Here is a 21,287-nt window from a genome sequence, read left to right as displayed (position 1 = left end):
GGGGGCAGGGAGGATGGTACAAGAAGTGGTCTGTAAGGTACTTAAGCTGTAAGGGTAGTTGGTAACACATTACGTTACGACCTGAAAGTGAGATGAGTGCCGCAACCCCATAGTCACCTTTGACTGGACTTAACCATCCAGGGTCCTTTACCTTTACCTTTTTTACTAGCCATGATGCCATGCTTTGCCTTCACAGTTGGAGGCAGCAATGCTTTCAAATACCAGTTGCTGGAAACCATGGGAGAAGAAGGTGGTGTTCACCTTCTGCGGGCTGGTTGGTTGGCCACTGTGAGAACAGGATGCTGGACTGTATGGGTCATTCGCCTGATCCAGTAGGCTGTTCTTATTTCGGATATGGTGCACAATTAACATAAAATTATGCAGGGCCGGCCCTACCATTAAGCAGGTGGCAGATGGTTGGTGGAGTGGGTGGCAGTGAGGTGTTGCGAGGACAGCTCGCTGCCTTAAGGATACTGCAGATCACCCGTGTTGAAAATAGTTTTGACTTCTTTTGTGCAATGGGGAGGGCGTTGCCCTTCAACATGGGCGGCAAAATGTATTGGGCTGGCCTTGACACTCTGGTTAGTCACCACTTGGTAAACAGCCCCTATAATCGCCCACAGTCAGCTGAGCGTATAACTGGTTTCCGGCTCATTGTGTAAGAAGACATAATGTTAGGCCAACTTGCCTTCCACATGAGAACATGATCAAAAATGATCCCTGATTCAGTATGCGTTATAACACTTCTTTTAAAGTTCAGCTAATTGAAATCGATAGCTGGTTCTTATTATAGCATCTGGTATTTGAGAATATTGCTTACTGTAATTCAAAGTACCAATTGCAGCCAATTGTGTTTCATGCAAAAACACAACCCTGGTTCACCTGGGTCCATAAGCTACTTGACAAGTATAAAGCCTAAATGAGGTCTCTGTGATTCCTAAAATTGACGTGAGCAGGAACAGTGTACTTCATCCCTTTAGTGCATTTTTGAGAAGGGACTGAACATTTGGCACATGTTTACCAGTGCCAAACAACTGCATCCTTGTGGAATATGTAGCATTTTGCAATTAACCTCAAAGGCTGACCTCTTGAGAGGCTTAATGTGCTTCAGAGGCCCAGTCCTAATCAAGACTTCAGCATCCCATCATTCCGGGACCACAGTTCACCTACGTGGGTTATTTCTTTCTTTTCAGCATGATGAAAACTTGAATTTCCAACAAAATAGCCTGTCATGAATGCACACAAAGTCTATTCTCTCTCTCTTAAAAGAAAAAAACCATTCATGCTGATTTTTAATAAAATAATCTGAATGTTCTTTGTAAGAGGTTTCCTCTCTTACTGGCATCCACTTCGGCCTTCTCCTGGACTTGGATTCCCTTTGTTCCTCGTTTCTTTGGTATTCTACACTTCAAATGTTTCTAATGTTTTTATAATGGAATTATTCTGCCTCGCCCTGCAGGCTGTGGGGCTGTGGGCTTTCTAAATAATATTATATTTATTTTTAAATGAAAGTGCTGCCCACCCACTAAGAGCCTGCAGTGCTAAATCTCCTTTATTAATTTGTCTACCTACCTGCCATTATTCTTGTGCTGGGCCTATTAGCTTAAATGGGAGCTGCTGTGCTGCACCTGAGGGAGCAGCGGGACATAAATATGCATGCAGTCAGCCTGTCAGTGTTACTCCTCTACCTGGGACTGCCCTTGATGACTGCTTGGAAGCTTAAATTGACACACAGTTTTTGACAGGGGTGGGAGCATATGTGCCAGCAATATCAGCATTAGCTTCCTGCTTTCCTAACAAAATGTAGGGTGCTTGTTTATTACCAAGAAAGCTTCCGATAGCTTGAGCCCAACATTTCTGTTTATTTAGGGAATGTATACCCTGTCTTTTCCCTAAAGCAGTGCTCAAAATATAATATATAAGCAATCTCAAAAAACAAGCAATCAATAAAAGAGTTGCAGGTAGAAAGGATAAAATCACATTGTATTATTATTATTATTATTATTATTATTATTTATTATAGCTTGTGACACACAGTAACCTAATGTGACTTACCGTACATTAAAAAAGGAGGGTGTACAGCATGAGAAATATTAATGGCTGCATTCCCCATGTTTGCTAGAGGAGATAATTTCACCACCCAAAGTAGACCAGAGAGGACTGAGCATGCTCAGTGGGTGTGGAATACTGACTGACTATTGAGGTGCAGGTGCAGATCTGTCAATTTCATTTCTCTGTGTCTCATTTTTCCAGTCTTCAATTCATTTCTCTATGAATGGGTTTCCCCAGCCACTCTGGGCGGCTTCCAACAAAACACTAAAATACAATAACCTATTAAACATTAAAAGCTTCCTTAAACAGGGCTGCCTTCAGATGTCTTCTAAAAGTTTAGTAGTTATTTTTCTCTTTGACATCTGGTGGGAGGGTGTTTTCCACAGGGCGGGTGCCATTACCGAGAAGGCCCTCTGCCTGGTTCCCTGTAACTTGGCTTCTCGCAGTGAGGGAACCGCCAGAAGGCCCTCGGTGCTGGACCTCAGTGGCCGGGCAGAACGATGGGGGTGGAGACGCTTCTTCAGGACCGAGGCCATTTAGGGCTTTGAAGGTCAGCACCAACACTTTGAATTGTGCTCAGAAACATACTGGGAGCCAGTGTAGGTCTTTCAAGACCGGTGTTATATGGTCTTGGCGGCCACTCCCAGTCACCAGTCTAGCTGCCGCATTCTGGATTAGTTGTAGTTTCCAGGTCACCTTCAAAGGTAGCCCCACATAGAGCGCATTGCAGTAGTCCAAGCGAGAGATAACTAGAGCATGCACTACTCTGGCGAGACAGTCTGCGGGCAGGTAGGGTCTCAGCTTGCATACCAGATTGAACTGATAAACAGCTGCCCTGGACACAGAATTGACCTGCATCTCCATGGACAGCTGTGAGTCCAGAATGACCCCCAGGCTGCGCACCTGGTCCTTCAGGGGCACAGTTACCCCATTCAGGACCAGCGAGTCCTCCATACCCACCCCGCCTCCTGTCCCCCCAAAACAGTACTTCTGTCTTGTCAGAATTCAACCTCAATCTGTTAACCGCCATCCATCCTCCATCCGCCTCATGACACTCACACAGGACCTTCACCGCCTTCACTGGTTCTGATTTGAAAGAGAGGTAGAGCTGGGTATCATCTGCATACTGATGAACACCCAGCCCAAACCCCCCTGATGATCTCTCCCAGTGGCTGCATGTAGATGTTGAAAAGCATGGGGGAGAGGACAGAACCCTGAGGCACCCCACAAGTGAGAGCCCAGGGGTCTGAACACTCAACCCCCACCACCACTTTCTGAACACGGCCCAGGAGGAAGGAGCGGAACCACTGTATAACAGTGCCCCCAGCTCCCAGCCCCTCTAGACAGTCCAGAAGGATGTTATGGTCAATGGTGTCAAAAGCCGCTGAGAGATCCAGCAGAACTAGGAAACAGCTCTCACCTTTGTCCCTAGCCCGCTGGAGATCATCAACCAGTGCGACCAAGGCAGTTTCAGTCCCATGATGAGGCCTGAATCCCGACTGGAAGGGATCCAAATGGTCCGCTTCTTCCAGGTGTGCCTGGAGTTGTTCAGCAACCACTCGCTCAATCACCTTGCCCAAAAATGGAAGATTTGAGACTGTTATTTTCACTTGCATATGCATTTTTAATGCACACTTCCTGTAGTATATGCATATTATACAAATTGCGTGGCAGAAGGAACCTCATTGGAAAACCTGGAGAAATGCAAATTGCAAAGGATAGGTGTGTTTCAGTCCACATCTTGTTTCAGAATATGCAAATTGGGTAGGCTTGCCTTTCAATGAGAACTGAAGGGTGTGCAGAATGGAATAGAGTACAATATATGGAAAGGCAGTGTCCCTGGGTGGCTAGAATCAGGAGCCCTACACATTGCAACATTTGTTACAGCCCACATCTGTTTCATCTACAGTACAGTATATAGCTGAGGCTTATCTGCTTGCTTCATTTTGATTGGTAATTGGTAATTAAAAATGTGTTATTAATAGATTGCTGCTCACCTACCGAAACTCTATGGATAGAACAAATTAAAAAGCTACCCACGCTCACATGTCCAAAACAGAATAATATACACATGGTCCAGTTTGGCTTTCAGCAACAGCAATGAAAGAGCACTTGTCTGTGCAACATCTTTTCCCCCAGTTGCCTGGCTGATCTGCATGGCTAAGACATCTGTGGTCTGCTGCAAAATTCATGTGACATAATTATTATAATATCAATTGAGAGTATTTGGCTTGCTTGGGCCAAGAGTTTTCCTGACAATTTCAGCTGCAGTCTGGACTGTGAGACTGACTATAAGAGATAAGAGCTACAGCGCTGGCAAGAAGGTTTTGTTTGCTTGACAATTTGCTGTCAGAGATACAACCCTGACAAAGGAAAAGCTAATGCAGTAAGAGTTTCTGAAAGCAGAGAAAATAAGTGTGTGTGTATATGTATATATGTATATGTATACTGTATGTATATTGGAGCGGGTGGGGAGAAGGGAGATTCCACTCAGGGACAGATGGAACCTGATCCATATGGTTTTGCAATTAATGAGAAAATAAATACGTCTTGCACCCATTGTGATCTAAAAGCAATCAAATTAGAAAGAATCAACAAGCTCATAGGAAAGAGTGTTTGACTTGGGGTAGGCAGACTTGGATTCAAATCCTGATCACTGGGTGGCCTTTGGTGAATCACGTACTACCTCTCAGTCTAACCTACCACAGAAGTCAAAACAAAAAAAACCTTCCAGTAGCACCTTAAAGACCAACTAAGTTAGTTCTTGGTATGAGCTTTCATGTGCATGCACACTTCTTCAGATATCTGAAGAAGTGTGTATCTGAAGAAGTGTTCATGCACACGAAAGCTCATACCCAAGAACTAACTTAGTTGGTCTTTAAGGTGCTACTGGAAGGTTTTTTTTTGTTTTGACTATGGCAGACCAACACGGCTACCTATCTGTAACTACCACAGAAGGTTGTTGTTAAGATAAAGCAAAATAGCTCCATGTGGGTATGCAGCTTCAGGCTGAAATACAAGTGTGATGGATAGATCTTCCTGCCATAGGGTAAGCTTCCATCCTGGGGGCAGGGGGGGAGAGAGAGATTGTAATCAAGACACCCTCAAATCAGTTCGTTTTGTTTTAAAGCAGCATTGGTCAGCATGGTGGGGCAGAACCACAAAGCTGCCCTCCCACCATTGCCGCTGTAGCTTACCTGGATGGGGCAGGGGTGAGGCTGGGTGGCAGTGAGGTCAGGACTGTGCAGATGCAGGAATGCCCTGGCTCACCTCAGGCTGCATCCACACCATGTATTTAAAGCACTATGATACCACTTTAACTGTCATGGCTTGCCCCAAAGAATTATGGGAACTGTAGTCCTTCACAGCCTAGGACCCTCGTACCTACGGGACCATCTCTCCCGATATGCCCGCCTGGCCTTTGGCTTGGAATCAATTTGTTTCCCTCCCCCTCTTTCTTTTTCCCTTTCTCCTTCTGTGTTGGAACTCCTATTTGGGGACTTCCCTGGCTTTTTTCTGGCCCATGTAGGACCAGTCTGGATAGTTAGCCTTGGTGAAGACTTGACGTTTTCATCCCCCCAAAAAGTTTTTGATTGAGTTTCCACTGAAATGTGGCTGCATTTTAATGTTTTAATGTTGCATTTTAATCTTGTTTTTTAAGCTGTATTTCAATCAATTGTTTTTATATTTGGCGTTAGCCACCCTGAGCCTGGTCTTGGCTGGGGAGGGTAGGGTATAAATAAAATTTATTATTATTATCATTAGTTCACTAAGAATGCTGAGAGGTGTTAGGAGACCCCTCAAAGCCACAATTCCCGAAGTAGTTTAACAATTGAGCCTTCTTCCCAAGGAACTCTGGAAATTAAAGCTCTGTGAGGGGAATAGGGTCTCCTAACTCTCAACACCCTTAACAAACTACAGTTCCCAGGATCATTGAATGTTTGGTGAGGCTGTGGCCTCAGAATGCTGCCACTGCCTAGGTTTGCCACATGTACATTCAAGCCTAGATATTTTGCTTTCAAATGATATTTGGTCTTTTCTTTGTTAGCATAACAGCACTTGGTCCATTTTGTGTGCACATATATATAAGCATATATATATATATGCTTATATATATATATATATATATATATATATATATATATATATGCTTTCGTAGATTTTCACGGGTACAGGAATGCAGGTTTTGGTGTCCTCGGGTGTCTTCCCGTGTAAAAGTTGGGGTGTCTAGGCGACGTTTCGACGAGGTCTCACTCGTCATCTTCAGGCTGGTGCTTTCGGCTTCTTGTTACTGGAACAGAGCAGGATCTCAGTGTTTGAGTTCCTATAAATACTGTTGAGGGGGTGTGGTGTATAGCCTCCAATGTTCTGGGCAGAGAGGAAGTTCCCAGGCTAGTGTGCCTTTTCTTCTTTTGTTCCTTAATTACTTGAGGGATATCTTGAGTGATTTCTTGAGTGATATCCTGAGTACCACTTAGGTGGGTCATTAGGTGTGGATTAGTTGCTAAAGTCTTTGTGTCTTGACCTCTTGAACTTTGTGAAGAGTTTTTCTGAGAAGATGGCTGTACTGCACTTAGTTGTGCTCTGGCTTGGCTTCGTGTATAGGGGCGAGCTGTGGTTTTGTGGCCTGTGTCAGCCAGATCTGTGTAGGGATTGCAGGGGGGTGCAGCATCCGGAGGTGCCACCATGGTTTGGCTACTGGATGGTGTCTGTAATTTATCTGTGGAGAGGGTCTGGGTTTGGGTCTGGTGTGGTTGATTGGTGATAGCGTTCTGTGTGCCTCTGGATCTGGTGTCAGTTTTTGTGGGGAGGGCTAATTTCCAGATGTCTGGCAAGCGGGATGTGTCGTCACGCTTGTTCATGTTGTGAGGGTGTTTCTCTATCTCGATGGCTTCCATGATTATTCTCTTGTGGTGATGTTCCATGTTAAAGAGCAATTTGGAATCTTCTCAGAAAAACTCTTCACAAAGTTCAAGAGGTCAAGACACAAAGACTTTAGCAACTAATCCACACCTAATGACCCACCTAAGTGGTACTCAGGATATCACTCAAGAAATCACTCAAGATATCCCTCAAGTAATTAAGGAACAAAAGAAGAAAAGGCACACTAGCCTGGGAACTTCCTCTCTGCCCAGAACATTGGAGGCTATACACCACACCCCCTCAACAGTATTTATAGGAACTCAAACACTGAGATCCTGCTCTGTTCCAGTAACAAGAAGCCGAAAGCACCAGCCTGAAGATGACGAGTGAGACCTCGTCGAAACGTCGCCTAGACACCCCAACTTTTACACGGGAAGACACCCGAGGACACCAAAACCTGCATTCCTGTACCCGTGAAAATCTACGAAAGCATATATATATATATATATATATATATATTTCAGACCTAACTTTAAAAATGTGTCTTATGCCGTGCTACTTTCATTATGCACTTGGTGCCCTCCAGACATATTGGACTATACAGCCTCACTGGTGGAAGTTGTTGTCCAATACTGGAGGGCACCAGGTTGGTGAAGACTGGATTAGATTAGCTTGGCATGCCTGGTTATTAACTGATAATTTACAGACATAAACTGTGAGGGTTAGACAACTGGCTGTTTGTTCTCCCTCCCCTTTTCTGTTTTACATTTTATTACCCTTGCTGATAAATATCTTGTGGCCAAGGTTACCTTGAGGAAATAGTCGTAAGGTCCATCTACGTGCTTCTGGCAGAGGAATTGGCAGCAAGCAAATGTTCATAGACAGCTCCCAGCAGGGATACTTTTTGAATAAAGGTACAATAAATAGCCTGTAACACCAGGCGCATGTTAGCAGGGAAAAGATAGCACTGCATTTTTGTACCGTTAAATGTTCTCCGTAGCCTAGCAAGGAAGCAATTGCAAAAGACACCCCTGATCCCTATCTTCCTCACTCCCCTCCTTCCACCCATAACTAGCACATAATTAAGAATACATTTGGGCTTGGTTCAGGGGTGGAGTCTGATGTGCAGGAGGGTCCAAAATGCAGGCAAGTGTTGTTTCATTACACACACAGAGAGAGAGAGAGAGAGAGAGAGTGCAACAATACATAGCATAAAGGTAAAGGGAGACCCCTGACCATTAGGTCCAGTCGTTACCAACTCTGGGGTTGCGGCGCTCATCTCGCTTTATTGGCCAAGGGAGCCGGCATACAGCTTCTGGGTCATGTGGCCAGCATGACTAAGCCACTTCTGGCGAACCAGAGCAGCGCACGGAAACACCATTTACCTTCCCGCCGGAGCGGTACCTATTTATCTACTTGCACTTTGATGTGCTTTTGAACTGCTAGGTGGGCAGGAGCAGGGACCAAGCAATGGGAGCTCACCCCGTCGCAGAGATTAGAACCGCTGACCTTCTGATCAGCAAGTCCTAGGCTCTGTGGTTTAACCCACAGCGCCACCCGCATCCCTAATACATAGCATAACACCCTGTTAATTAGGATCAACCAATATACTAAGACACAGGCCTCATTCTCTGACTTCTCGTATACTGAACTGCCATAAACAATAGTAAAACGTAAAAGCCTCATTACAACTTCATGCACCTGCCAGAGCAAGGAGGGACCATTGGTTATCCTGCCGCTCCAGCAGGTAATGCTATTGCCCTTCCTCCAAAAAGGGGCCTGGAGCTGCCTTCCTCCCCAGTTGCCCCTCCACCAGTAGTTGCCAGAGGAGCAGCAAGGTCAGGGCAGCTCACCTGGCTTCCCAGTGTTACCAAGGGCAGGGGAGAGCAAGGGGCAAGGCAGCGGGGAGCTTGGCACAGTGAAGATGCAGCAGCAGAGCCAACCTGATGCCCCTACTGCTGTTCCCATGCTGTGCTGAATTCCCCACCGTCTTGCCCCTTCCCCTCTCTTTTTTTTAATAAATATTTATTAAACTTTCTCAAAAGAAATACGTTGTAAAACAAAAAGAAAAAACAACAAAAATACATAATACATAAAATACAAAAAAACACAAAAAAATAAAAACCCATAAAATTTCCATTTACTTATTTTCTTTTAACTTATTTTCCAGACCTCCTCATACCTCCCTTCCTTATATTCCAGTTCAAATTGTTGACTCAGCAAATTATTAATTCTCGCCATTAATTTTGCTTATTCCCAAATCTTATTTTCCATATCTCTTAAAACATTACAGCTGGAAACCACTTAATTTCTATCCAACATCATTCTAACATTCTTTAATTTTGCAATATTTCTGAAGATAATCTTTAAATTTCTTCCAATCTTCTTCCGCCGACTCTTTTCCCTGGTCTCAGATTCTGCCAGTCATTTCTGCCAGTCCCATATAGTCTATCACCTTCATCTGCCATTCTTCCAGAGTGGGTAGATCTTGTGTCTTCCAATGCTTTGCGATGAGTATCCTTGCTGCTGTTGTAGCATACATAAAAAAAGTTCTGTCCTTCTTTGACACCAATTGGCCTACCATGCCCAGGAGAAAGGCCTCTGGTTTCTTCAGAAAGATATATTTAAATACCTTTTTCATTTCATTATAGATCATTTCCCAGAAAGCCTTAATCCTTGGGCACGTCCACCAAAGGTGAAAGAATGTACCCTCAGTTTCTTTACATTTCCAACGTTTATTATCGGGCAAATGATAGATTTTTGCAAGCTTGACTGGGGTCATGTACCACCTGTAAATCATTTTCATAATATTCTCTCTTAAGGCAGCCCCTTCCCCTCTCAGTGACCGGCAGCGATGCATGCTGTTGGGAAGCCCAGGGAGCAACAATGCCCACCAGCCGCTAGTGCTCTCCATTGGACCAGTGCGTTTGAGCACAGTTCAGAGAAAGCTAAGCCCATTTAGGACTGGTTCCACATGAGCATTTAAACCCTTTCACATCGCTCCCACCACTCAATGGCTTGCAACCAAGGGGAAGGACTTGGTCTCCACTGAAAAGTGTAACTGCATCTCAGACCTGTCTTCTGCTGCTTCTGAGTTTTAATTTTTCAAGTGAACCAAATCTGGGAGCCTCCGGGGGAAATCATTCACTCACATGCTGCAGAATGTTTTCCGTTTTTCATACTGAAACTGCAAATGCTGTTACGCAGCCTTTGTCAGAGAGGTGAATAAATTTTAAAAAGAGAGAGGGAAATGTGCTTGAAGTTTATTTGCCTGTTTTAGGAAAGCTACAGTGAAAAAATAGCTATCAACTTCACTTTTAGATTTGTGGGTGTAGCGTAAATTACCTCAATTAAAATCTTTAAAGACAAGAAAGGGAAAGTGGCTGAGGCAATTCAGATTATATGAAACCTCCACCTGTTGGGCTTGATCTCTTGAATGTGATGATCGCACATGTGTCAACTGCTGTTGAGATCAGTGGGATGCGGCTGTGCTGCATTGATGTCCCTGGGGCATAAGCACGCGTCACTGTTTTGCTTGTGGCGCACAGCCCCGATCGGATCTGGACACTTCAGTTCAGGCAAGGGGATGAATGGAGCATCTGCCTGACATGACTCCCCTATTTGTTTCAGTTCTTCACACACACCACTTTACACTTGGTACATTTTGTGTAGTTAATGCGGGGGGCAGGAAATGCCTGCGTATCCACTCTTCGGCAGCAGGGTTAATTGCAATTGGTTCAAACCACTGAAATCCCCAGTTTATAATTTGTCATTAGGTTTGCTCCACTCTTAATTGCACAGCTCTTATTATTGCATAGTAATAATTCAGAGAGGCCTGTAACAAGGGTGGTAGCAGTAGATCAATACAGAAATAAAGTCATTTTTGATTAATTGATTAATGGATGAAACGGTCCTTTGCAAATGGAGACATTAGTATCTATTCCCTAAAATCAATAAAGCTTTTGAAGATTCCTTGGTGTTAACAGAGAATAAGAAAGTGTGTGTGGGGAGGTCTCATTTGAAAGCAGAGCCAGACATTCAGAAGGATCACACATTGCAGCCTCCTGGGGCCCTCTGAGTTGGCTCCAGAGGCTCAGTGAAATCTCATGCACATTTACCCCAAAGTAAATATCATTGTGCTCAACGTGTGAGCAAACATTGAATAAGCAGCCTGCCGACTGGTCTCAGGCCCCATTGAAATCAATAGGACAGGCTAACCATGATGTAACTTGAACCCCGTCTCTTTCAACAGGAATTAAGCACAACTAACTTAGTCGGGATCTGACCCCAGATGTTTGCTTTGTGACCAATGGTTGGCTGGGGATTTGCTGTGTTATGGTTAGTGGGAATGCTTGAGAGTGAAGCGGAAGATTGGGAAATGGTACTGCAGGGAGAGAGTGCAGCTTCTATCTCAGAAGGCTCATTAGGGAGGAATGGCAGGATATGCATTCAAAAATAAATAAATTGTTGCTAATGATATGTGGAACCTTTATTGCAGTTTTCTGTTTAATTTTTATTGCTAATGTTTTATCAGTATGCAGTTATCTTTATTGTAGTTTGCATTTGATTTTCGTTTGTAATGTTTTAATTTTGGTATTTTGTCATGTCCTATTCAGTGTTTTATAATAGGTTCTTAACTGCAGAAATAACCGTCAAGGAAATTCATCAGCATTTTTTTTTGAATTTCTCCTAATGCACACATTGCATTTAATCTTGTGTAATAATGCACATTTTTGCAAAGCAACTCTCCCTGGTGTATTGTTATGTTATTTCCACGAATTTATACATTTTTATGCACACTTTACCCATTTCTGTGCACACTGCTTTGCTGGAGAAATGTAGATTTTGAAAGATGGCTGTGTTTTGGTTCATATATTGTTTCGTGCAAATTAGGTAGGTTCGCCTTTAAATGCAAACTGAATTGCATTTCATCCATATTCACAGAACAGTCTGCCCAAGAACCCATGGTTGATTTGGAGGCACCACTCAGTCATGCAGTTGGTCACCTGCATCCTGAAGTGCTCTAGTCCCAGAAGGCTGTGCTACACATTTCCCTTGTACATGTAGCTGAGTCCTGAGTTCCTCATATTTATGAATCCCTCCTCTGATACCCATTTGGCTTTAGCTGTTTTTATTTCTAGTCCACAGGCAGCCTTTCAGAACTAAGAGAAGCAGAATGTTCCAAGTACATGGCTAATGTTTCCAGGATTTCAATGAAAAATCAATAGTGTGCAGCATGAGGGCAGTAAAAAAACCAAGAGCAGGGAGCAAAGCGGTAAAAACGGGTTGTGCAAAGACACCTTGATGTTTTGTTTGGAGAGTATTCCATCATGGAAAGTTGTGGTTAACTGAAGGCTTGTGTTTTAATGTTTTGTGGATTTTTTGATGGCTTCCCCTGCGAATCAGTGCTAAACAAATTAACCAAACAAGATTTCAGATGATACTATGTTTACCATGCTATTTGTAAAAAAGAAAAAGTCTAAATTCAATATTCCTTATTGTAAAGCAGGGGTAGGGAACCTTTGACCTTCCAGATGTTGTTGAACTATAGCTCCCATCAGCTGTAGCAAGCATGGCCAGTGGCCAGGGATGATGGAGTTGTGGTTCAGAAGCATCTGGAGGGGCAAAGGTTCCCCACACTGGTTGTAAAGAGTCGTGATATGGAGTAGAGCTGGAGTGGGAACCTTTCTCATCCTGATGATTGCATTCCCACCTGGAAAGCCTTCCAAGGGCCACATGCCAATAGCAGGACCAGAAGCAAAAGGGGGTAGAATAATTAAATAAACCTTTGTTTAATAGGCAAAAATACAAGGTTTCCTCACACTCACATCTTTCCATCCTCCATCCAGGCAAGCAAGGGGCACTGTCACAGTTCAAGGACACATTAGACAGAAACACTTGAGGAGAGTGCAGATCACAGCCAGTGTGTGTAGTTGCCTTTGGAGGGGCCCAGTGAGAGTCCCAAGGGCCAGATTGAGAGGTATGGAGGGCTGCATTGGGCTTCCAAGCCTGAAGTTTCCCATCCATGGAGTAGCCAATTTATCAAGTTCAAATGGCACAGCAAGCTGTGGTTCATCTAAAAGAGAAGCAAAACCTTCCAAACTGGAGGAGGAAGGAGGAAGAATCAGAGTCCAATATAAGACTTCTTACCAATAAAACATAATTTATCTGGCTGCCTGACATGGTCACAATCTCTTGAGTTTGCATAGAGGGATTCTTTCAAGCTAGATTACGTGGTATTATTGTTAATATCAGTAGTAGTAGTAGTAGTAGTAGTATTTCTCTGCTATTTGTCTGTGTGTGGCACTGTGGTCTAAACCACTGAGCCTCTTGGGCTTGCTAATCGGAAGGTCAGCGGTTTGATTCCCATTGCTCTGTCCCAGCTTCTGCCAACCTAGCAGTTCGGAAGCACACCAGTGCAAGTTGATAAATAGGTGTTGCTGTGGCAGGAAGGTAAACGTTGTTTCCATGCGCTCTGGCTTCCGTCATGGTGTCGCGTTGTGCTAGAAGCGGTTTAGTCATGCTGGCCACATGACCTGGAAAGCTGTCTGTGGACAAACACCAGTTCCCTCGGCCTGAAAGTGAGATGAGTGCCACAACCCCATAGTCACCTTTGACTGGACTTAACCGTCCAGGGGTCATTTACCTTTACCTTAATAGTATTTATTAAATTTGTATACCACTCTCTGTCTGAAGATCACAGGGCAGTTCACAACATAAAACATTATAGAAACAAATGCATTCTTCAACACTGAAAATTTAAGTTTCATTGTTAGTCTATTTTTTGTTTTATGACTTATAGTTAAGAAGTTTGTTTGTGTATCCTACATATTCATTTTGTAAGCCAGATTGATTTGTTACTGCTCTGCAGCATTTCTCCATAATATAATGGTCCCTGAGATGACAGTAAAATAGTTGGGTGGAATCCAGTGAGTGCCCTTGCACTCGGGGAAGAGCTTTTGATTTCTCAGAAGGACCCAGCAATGAAAGAAAAGGGGAGGCAATTTTGGGGTAAGTGTCATAGCTCAGTGTCAGAGCACTTGTCCTGCTTACTTGTCCCAGGTTCAGCTTCAGGTAGGAAGATGTCCCCTGCCTGAAATCACCTCTAGTCAGTGTAGACAATACTGGGTTAGATGAAGCAATAGTCGAATTCAATATAAGACATCTTCCTGTGTTCTCTCCCCTTGTAGCATCTACCCCCTTCCCCTGAAAATCAGCTCCAGAGAATGGTTGGATCCTCCAGAATAGGGGGGGGGGATGTGCAGGAGAGGTTAGGTGGAAGAAGGAATGGGCAAAAAAGCATTTCCTCTCCTCTTCCATTAGCAGATGCTATAAATGAATCAATAGCCCTTCCGTTAGTGCAGAGGCACCAACTGGAATCCATCCAATTAATATTTTTTTAAGTTTAATAAAAAATAGAGCATCTAGAAAATAAAAATCTCCACAGATTTCAGCTCAAGTTAAGCAAATGTATATATCACCTACTGAAATCTGTTAGAATTAAAAGTGCTTAAGTTTGACTGGATCGTGCCCTTAGCATCTCCTAGCTAATGAATATTCACACAAGGCACTCTGATATCTAAGGGAAATGTGCTGTGGTAGTGAAGGACAGTTAAACGAATTACAAAAAGAGAATTCATTTCTCACTGGAAACATAAACCACCAGTCAAACAGAATATATTGCCAAATAAATCACAGCTTGGTTGCATATTGAATCAAGAATTTTTAGTTTATCAGCCACATGGAATCAGCAGAGCAGATATTGTGGAGGTACCTCAGATGCTATTTCAGTATTCTCAGCCCTCAACTACCAAATCTAATTAATCAAGTAATGGATCATAAAGGTTCTCTATTAAAATGCCAAGCACTTTAGCCCTCATTAGCAGAAGCAGTTCCAGTGTTCTCTCTGAAGTTGCTCTATGTAAAAGCACACAATTTACTGCGTCAGCTTAGGCAATCCGTTATTCTAGTTCAGTATCTGTCTTCAGAGGAAGGCAAAAATCTATCTGTTCCTTTACCACTTGTGTTGTCCTCTTTATCAAGTGGTAGAGGAATAACTTATGATACCTGTAGTGATCATCCGACCTTCAGAAGAATGAGATGTGATTGCCCCTGTATTAGTAACACCTGCAGTGACACATACTATTAGGAGGCCAAATTGTCAAGTCCCTTTTCAAATTCTGCTGTAGCATGTTGCCTTTGTGATTTCTCTCCTCTATGAATGCTTCTCCAGTGAATTTCTTCCTTTAGGTGAAAGTCTTCAGGAGATATAAAATCACTGAGGCCCAGACAATGAGTAGGCTCCTGTAGAAGTTCTGCAATTCTACCTTGGTGTCCATGTGTCTCTTGTGGCAAAGGACAGTCTTCTATATGAGGGGCTCTCCAATCCAAATCTGGTTTAAAGAGAAAGACTCATACGATGTGGCCCAGAATTTGCCCATCTGTGGTTAACATCTAGACAACAGACTGAGTGGGTGCACACAGGTTTTTTGTGGTCTCACAAGAGGCTGGGCAGGCTAGAAGGAAAACCAACCAGCAGGCAAACATTCTAATCTGGAGGGGAAAAACTTTCCTCTAAAAGGTCAAATTTCCTTGGGGAGACATTGGAAGACTGTGTGTGTGTGTGTGTGTGTGTGTGTGTGTGTGTGTGTGTGTACGTACACGCAACGTGGGACCCCTCTAGACTGGAGATTTTTGCAAGTGTCTTGTCTCTACACCTTGTCACCAGGCCCTGGAACTGACATTTCCCACCCCTGATTCACACATTTCAGATGCATGTGAACGGTCATATTTAGATGTCCGAAATGGTAAAGATAAGGCAACCAAACCCACTTTTACTTTCTCTTTGATTCTTTCCTACCCTTATACTGCCACTTCCTTTCACATTCTGAGTCAGCCTCTGTGACATAAAACAAAACCCTTCACCCAATAGGGTCCTTCATCCTGGGGAGCCATTATGCCATTGCCACGATTCCTCCAAAATGCCTTAGAGCGTTAACTGTGATGCACTCAACAGCCAAAGGCCACACTGTCAGGTAAATAGCAACAGCAAATCTAAGTGGTGGTAGAAGAAAAAATAGCTGCACATCTATTCTATCTCCCTTGGCAACAGCATCCTGACAACCGAAATGCTGCCATGTAATGGCTAAAAAGGAGAATGGGTTTTATAGAGTAGAAAACTAGAAAGGGCAGGTGTTATTTGAACAAAGAAGAGCTAGGGATGATTCACTCAGAGAGGAATGGGGGAGAAGTCCAATTCAGTTCATATTTAAAGGTGAATCTACCTAGTGTGCACATTCCAAAAGAATATGTGAACCAAAGCACAAGATTTATACCTCTGAATTTTGCAATGCAGCTCTTGAGATACGTGTGCAAAACTGGATATATTAGTGAAAATAACACCAAAAATGTGTATATTGGGAGAAATTCACATTAAAATACTGTTGAATTATCATGAAGATTTTTTAAAAATGCAAACTGATGCGGAAATGTGGAGAACTGAACTTTAGACTGGAAAATGAGAACTTCAGAGAAACCGGAAATGACATACCCATTTCCCCCCTATTCACGCACAAACATGCATCACTCAGATGCCCTTTCACCCTGTGCATGTGCATATTTCCATCAAATGTGGATATTTTTGCCTCTGAATAGCCGCATTGCAGCTATGACTAGCCTTGCTCAATTTGGAATATTCTTACAGAATCGTCATAAAACTTGGCATTAATAAAGTACTTGTGTATTCAGAGCACTTCACACGTGTGTCTGTTTTCCTGAACTTGGTGCCCTCCAGATGTTTTGGACTGCAGTTCCCATCAGCAGCCAGCTTGACTAGTGGCCAGGGATTATAGTTCAAGGCATCTGGAAGACACCAGGTTGGAGGAGAATGATCTATGTAATCCTCCTAGCAGTGCTATAAGGTAGGCAAGATTCATTATCCACCTGGAGAGGCCTGAGGCTAAAGGGCAGTGGCTTGTCTGTGGCCAGCCAGTGGATTCCTAGTACAGGGGTGGAGAACTATAGCTCCCATATCCCTGGGACTATACAAGAACTACAGTTCCCATCATCTCAGGTCATTAGCTGTGCTAGTTGGGGCTGGTGGGAGTTGGGAGTCCAACAATATTTAGATGGCTAGAGGCCACTATCTGTCCTAGTGGAAGTGAGAGTTGAATTGGAGAATTAAAATCCACACCAACTCTGTCTACACCAGGGTTGCACCTTTATAGGTTGTGTCTCAGGTGTCCATCATACATGTATATAGAAAATTACACCATAGACAAGGTCGTCAAGACATTGCTTTTCTTCGTTTTCTTCACTGTCCTTTTCCCTTAGCCCCATTGCAACCAGATGACTTAATTTTCTAATGATGTAGGAGGGGGGAAATGGTTCTTGAGTCATTAAGGCTAATAAGAAATGACTGGACACTTGCTCCAGCCAAATAATTGGCCAGAGCTTTCTCAGTAGGAAGTTTCACAACTTCTCTCATTTGACAGTGTTTTCTTAGGCTTCTGGGCTTCTCTTGCCTACACCTCCTTCCCCAGTTTGGAAGAAGGTGGGTATATGCTGCTCTTATTTTAACAAAATGTGCAGGGGGGGCATAATAAGCTTCCACTGATATAGGCAGCCTACCTTGGCCCTGATCCATTACACCATACAAATACATCACAGTGTTAAGCCCATTGCATTACATCCATTACATTTCTACCTTAATCCCATTGATCTCTATAGGATTAAACCTGTAATGATTACAGATTTAAAACCACAGAAATCAATGGGATTAAGGCTGTAATCCACTGTGCATTTACCTGTGAGTAAGACAATGTAATGCAGCTTACTTCTGAGTAGACATACGAAGGATTATCAACCTAAGGCCCATGGGCCGAAAGCAGCCCACGAGCAGCCCCTGAACTTAACCGCCCGTTTGGTGAGTCCCCACGTACTGCACTAAATCGGCACAGCATTACACGGGGACTCTCTTCCACGGCGCCGGAAATTGCTTCTGCCCAGGCGTGATTTTCAGCATCTGGGCATGCGCTAACGCAATTTCCGGTGTTGCGCTGCGCCGGTCTGTCCCACGGAGGATCTCTGTGGGAGTGATACCACCCATGCCCGGGAATTCTTGCTGACCCCTGGATTATACTGTATATGCGTCTGACTCTGCCAATCCTATATATGTCTCCTCGGGAGGTTAGTAGCTAAAGGAATGCAACCTGAAGCTACTTTTGTTGGTTTCCCTACACTCCTTGGTCTCTAATTAGTCTGTATGCATCTGGGTAATTAACAGATTCAACTTCTAATTCCTCAAGTATTGATCTAACAGCATGAAAATTTCAAAGCTATACAAAACATGAGATACCTTCAGAGAATCAAAATTGCATATTGAAATATTCTTTCTTGCCCAGTGCACTGATCAGTTCAGAAGAGTGGGTGCCCACTTAGTAGTTCCACTGCCCACAGAAGTTTGAGGGGTTGAACCAGGAGAAGGCATTCTCCCCATGTTACGGAATTCCCTCCCCAGAGGTATGTTTGGTGCCTTCACTATTGAGTTTCCATTGTGTACTGAAGGTGCACTTCTTTACCTGGCCTTTGACACTTGAGAGATAGTTTTTTAGGACTTGCCCTATACTTGTGACTGTAATTTGCTTTCTAGCATTATAATATTGTATGTTTAATTTACTGGAACCTATCCTCAGATTGGGACGCAGGTAGCACTGTGGTCTAAACCACTGAGCCTTGGGCTTGCCGATCGGAAGGTTGGCGATTTGAATCCCCGCGACGGGGTGAGCTCCCGTTGCTCAGTCCCTGCTCCTGCCAACCTAGCAGTTCAAAAGCATGTCAAAGTGCAAGTAGATAAATAGGTATCACTCTGGTGGGAAGGTAAACAGTGTTTCCATGCGCTTCTCTGGTTTGCCAGCAGCGGCTTAGTCATGCTGGCCACATGACCTGGAAGCTGTACGCCGGCTCCCTCAGCCAATAAAGCGAGATGAATGCCACAACCCCAGAGTCGGCCATGACTGGACCTAATGGTCAAGGGTCCCTTTACCTTTATCCTCAGACCACATGGTGAAGAGTGGTTAAAAATTGAATTCATCATCATTATCTTTTCACATGCTAAAGATCTGGGGGTTTTTTTACTGAAGAAATAACACAGAAGGAGAATGGGAGGGGTCAGTTATGTTAATCATATGGGTTATATAATTTAAAATACCAAGGAGCTCCAGGAACATACATGGCCAGTGATCAAGGATGGGACCTAAAGGCTAACACCATCTAGACAACCACTGGTTCCCCATCCCTGACCTCCACCAGTGTTCTTCAAACCTTGGGTCTCCAGATGTTGTTGGACTGCAACTCTTGTCATCCTAGTAGCTTATCTAATGGTCAAGGATGATAGGAATTGTAGTCTAACAGCATTGAGAACCCAAGGTTGGAGATAACTGGACTGACTACACCATCAGTGAGAACAATAATCTCTAGGATATAGGTTGATTCCACACAATCCTCAAAGCAGAATGTTGGAACATTCTTCACTATGAAGGAAATACTGTTCAGGATTGGAACCAGAGAGAGAAAGATCATGTCAGAAGGCAATTCAGAGTTTCATTTCCCCCCTTTTTAAAAAAAACAAAAACCCAGATTTCAAATATCTAAAGAGAACAGGTCTAGAAAACAATCTCTCAGTGTGTAAAATCCAGCTGCGTGTGTAGCCAAATTACATGTCAGAGTATGAGCAGTATTCCACCTTAAAATAGGAAATTAGTCCAAGGCATCAGGATGTGTCACTGAGAGGCTAATGCTTCCTTCCCAGCAAACCAGAGCAGTCAGGGGATCTTTTGTGTAGCAGCATCTGAGTCTGGCACTGCAAGTGTGTATGTCGGAGTGGAAAAAACCCAAGCTGGAATACAAAGCAGCTCAGCAGGGGAGCAAATAAGGCTCAGTAACTAATAAGCTTTCCTTGCCTTTTGCAAAACTATTGCACAAAGGAGCAGGCACCAAGCCTCACATTCCTGCAAGACACGCCTGCGTACTGTGTGCCTGTCGTCTTTGCTCCCAAGCCATCCCAGCATTAGCAGCAAAACTCTCCTCCGGCGAAGTAGTGGCTTAGCAGGCACAAGCCACTTCCTTTATTTATTTTTTAATTACTAAAATATGAAGCTTCCTAGCCTACATGATGTGAGTAGGTGAGAATGTCTGCTGACAAGTCCAAATGATATTTTCAGGTGAGTAATTTTATTACCTAGCGCAATCTGATCAGTCTCATCTCACTTTTCTCCTATTTGACCTCCTCCGTTCAGTAATTACAAGGCGATTTAATTCCCCATGATCATTTTCTGAAGGGTCAGCTATTCAGTTGTCTGAATGTTTTTCTCAATCGGCGTTTCTGAACCCTCTGTTATTTCCACAGAATCTTGCTTTCTTTCAGCTTACCGTGAGAATGAATGGGGAGACTGCCTGCCTGCCTCTTCATGTTAATGTTCTGTTTGTAATCTCTATTGTTCCTATTGCTTGACAGTCTGAGAGGGAACTGAATTTCTTGATTTATGAACTGACTCGCCTTAAAGCTTGGCTAAAAATTCACCTTCTTAGCAACAGGGCTGATGGCTCCTCTAACGGGTTTAATTGTTGAAAGTGCTTTGTCAAGAGAGTGCTGTGCTTGAGCTGAATAGTGCTTGTTTCCTATGATGAGCTGTATATATATTGGAAATATTTTGATTTCCCATACTTTTGAGAAAGCAAGATTTTGTTCATGCTGTAGGGTGAATGGCTTTCTTTTGTCCTCTGCCCCAGCTAGCCCCCACTCAGTTTACATGTTACTATGAGATGGGCTTTATCAGACTTGATCAGCCCAATCCTATGTATGTTTACTCAGAAACAAAGTAGTTTATTCCCAGGGTTGCAGCCATTTGAATCAACGGTGATTATTTTAAGTACTAACCCTGTGTGTGTTTGTAATTGTTTTATGGAATTGGCATTGCTTATGTTGTGAACTGCCCTGAGGAGCATAAGATATAAATGAAGATCATGGCTATCGCATTCCTAGATTGACACCTATGAAATATTAACTGGGATACGCCCATTCTTGGTCCCATGGGCAAATAACAAAAAAGGGTCTAGGCAGGGCACTGGGAGGACAAATAACTTTTCTTCTTAGTATGTCATTAGCTGAGTGCTTTATGTAAGGGAACTCCTATCTGAAGGTTGGCCAACCTAGGGCCCTCCAGATCTTCTTGTTGGGCTGCAACTCCCATCAGACCCATCCAGTGTGTCCAGAGATCAGGAATGATGGGAACTGTTGTCCAACAAGCTCTGAAGGGCCCCAGGTTGTCCATTAGGTTGTTGAAATAGTCCCAAGTGAAAATCTCCAGAATTAC

The 21,287-nt window shown here is 43.5% G+C and overlaps 2 protein-coding genes across 7 annotated transcripts in view; one reads left to right on the top strand and one right to left on the bottom strand.

Moving 5' to 3' along the window:
- The window catches only part of TMEM108 (transmembrane protein 108), a 181,766-nt gene that overhangs the window by 141,623 nt on the left and 18,856 nt on the right, over positions 1 to 21,287 (top strand). The window contains exon 1 of one of the 6 annotated variants that reach the window (XM_081882997.1): positions 19,765 to 20,135. The exons of the other annotated variants lie outside the window; for them this stretch is intronic. Within the exon in view, the coding sequence (XP_081739123.1) occupies positions 20,123 to 20,135 (13 nt within the window). The 5' untranslated portion in view covers positions 19,765 to 20,122. Of the gene's footprint in view, positions 1 to 19,764; positions 20,136 to 21,287 lie in introns of those variants that run through there. 6 annotated transcript variants of the gene reach the window in all.
- LOC309353599 (C-C chemokine receptor type 5-like) overlaps positions 18,905 to 21,287 on the bottom strand; it is a 113,747-nt gene continuing 111,364 nt past the window's right edge. The window contains exon 3 of the transcript XR_014161940.1: positions 18,905 to 18,965. The gene's annotated coding sequence lies outside the window, so the exon portion shown is untranslated. The remainder of the gene's footprint in view (positions 18,966 to 21,287) is intronic.

The sequence above is a fragment of the Podarcis melisellensis genome (assembly GCF_964234715.1).
Source record: "Podarcis melisellensis genome assembly, chromosome: 12".
In the NCBI taxonomy this organism is placed as follows: Eukaryota; Metazoa; Chordata; class Lepidosauria; order Squamata; family Lacertidae; genus Podarcis; species Podarcis melisellensis.
Note: the sequence above shows the minus strand (reverse complement) of the source record. Positions and strands in the feature narration are given on the sequence as shown.